General features: G+C 39.2%; 1 protein-coding gene across 1 annotated transcript in view; it reads left to right on the plus strand.

The window, feature by feature from the left end:
* LOC119586980 overlaps positions 1–1,011 on the plus strand; it is a gene marked incomplete in the record, with an annotated part of 81,895 nt that overhangs the window by 28,670 nt on the left and 52,214 nt on the right. Inside the window, 1 exon segment of the mRNA XM_037935722.1 lies at positions 792–920. Coding sequence (XP_037791650.1) covers positions 792–920 — 129 coding nt within the window.

Genomic DNA, 1,011 nt, shown 5'->3' on the forward strand with positions numbered 1-1,011 from the left:
GTTTGCTTGGCGCGACGCGGGTTGATGATTCTTCATGTGATCACTTCTTAGGTTGATGTCTTAAGAAAGATACTTTTGGGTTTCTATAAATTGTTATTTTTGGGAGGGCGAATCTTGAGGTTAATTTTGGTTTGGCGAGTCTTTGTAAAGTCACTATGGGGTTGAATATAATTTACTTCTGTATCTCTGTTTCCATCTGATATAACTTTCATATTTGCATACTGATGTCTTGAAGATCTGACATGGACAAATATAACCAATCATCTGATAAGTCTTTTGCAACGAATCATATCCACCTTATACAGTCTGTTGAAAGCTGCGTGGCATATTGCACAGCGGATGAAACGAGAGCTCTGTAGGCTTGACGCTGTGGTTCAGACTGATGAATCTTGCTTCAACCAAAAGCACGTTCCCGGTTGTTGGGATTGGAGTGTCTGACAACAGCCTTTCATCTTCAGTTACATATATGGATAATTTGGATTGTAGGAGTATCGATTTTCTTTTCCCACTAATTAAGAAGGTGATACGCTTATTGTGCATGGGTGGATATAGCTTTCGAAAACCAGCAGTCTGTGGGATTTTAACGATATGTCTTCGGCGCTGAAAAGCCTAAGAACCACTGTTGTACGTCGTGTCTATATACAAAAAAAAAATCCAAACTTGTTTCACTTTCCAATAAACTCTGTTTATATCAGCTATTAGTATCAAGACAAGTATTGTTTTTTATTTACGAAGATCAGTATGTCCATATATTTAAGATGTAAAGTTTGTTTACGCTTTTCCCTTTGCAGTTGTCCCTCCACATGAAGACCTTCGGCAACGAGATCTACTACCGCCATCTACACGGGATGGACAAAATCGTCGAAGCTTTTAATGCTCTCAGTCCCATTGAGAGAATTATTAGGCTTAATCAAGGAGAGGTAAGTTTTTGTGCTAAATTAAGGTCTATTTAAGGTTTGGGGTAGGGGTGTACAGATCTAGATATGGGCAAGAGATGGGCAGCGGAGAGTA

The sequence above is a fragment of the Penaeus monodon genome, chromosome 22 (assembly GCF_015228065.2).
Source record: "Penaeus monodon isolate SGIC_2016 chromosome 22, NSTDA_Pmon_1, whole genome shotgun sequence".
In the NCBI taxonomy this organism is placed as follows: Eukaryota; Metazoa; Arthropoda; class Malacostraca; order Decapoda; family Penaeidae; genus Penaeus; species Penaeus monodon.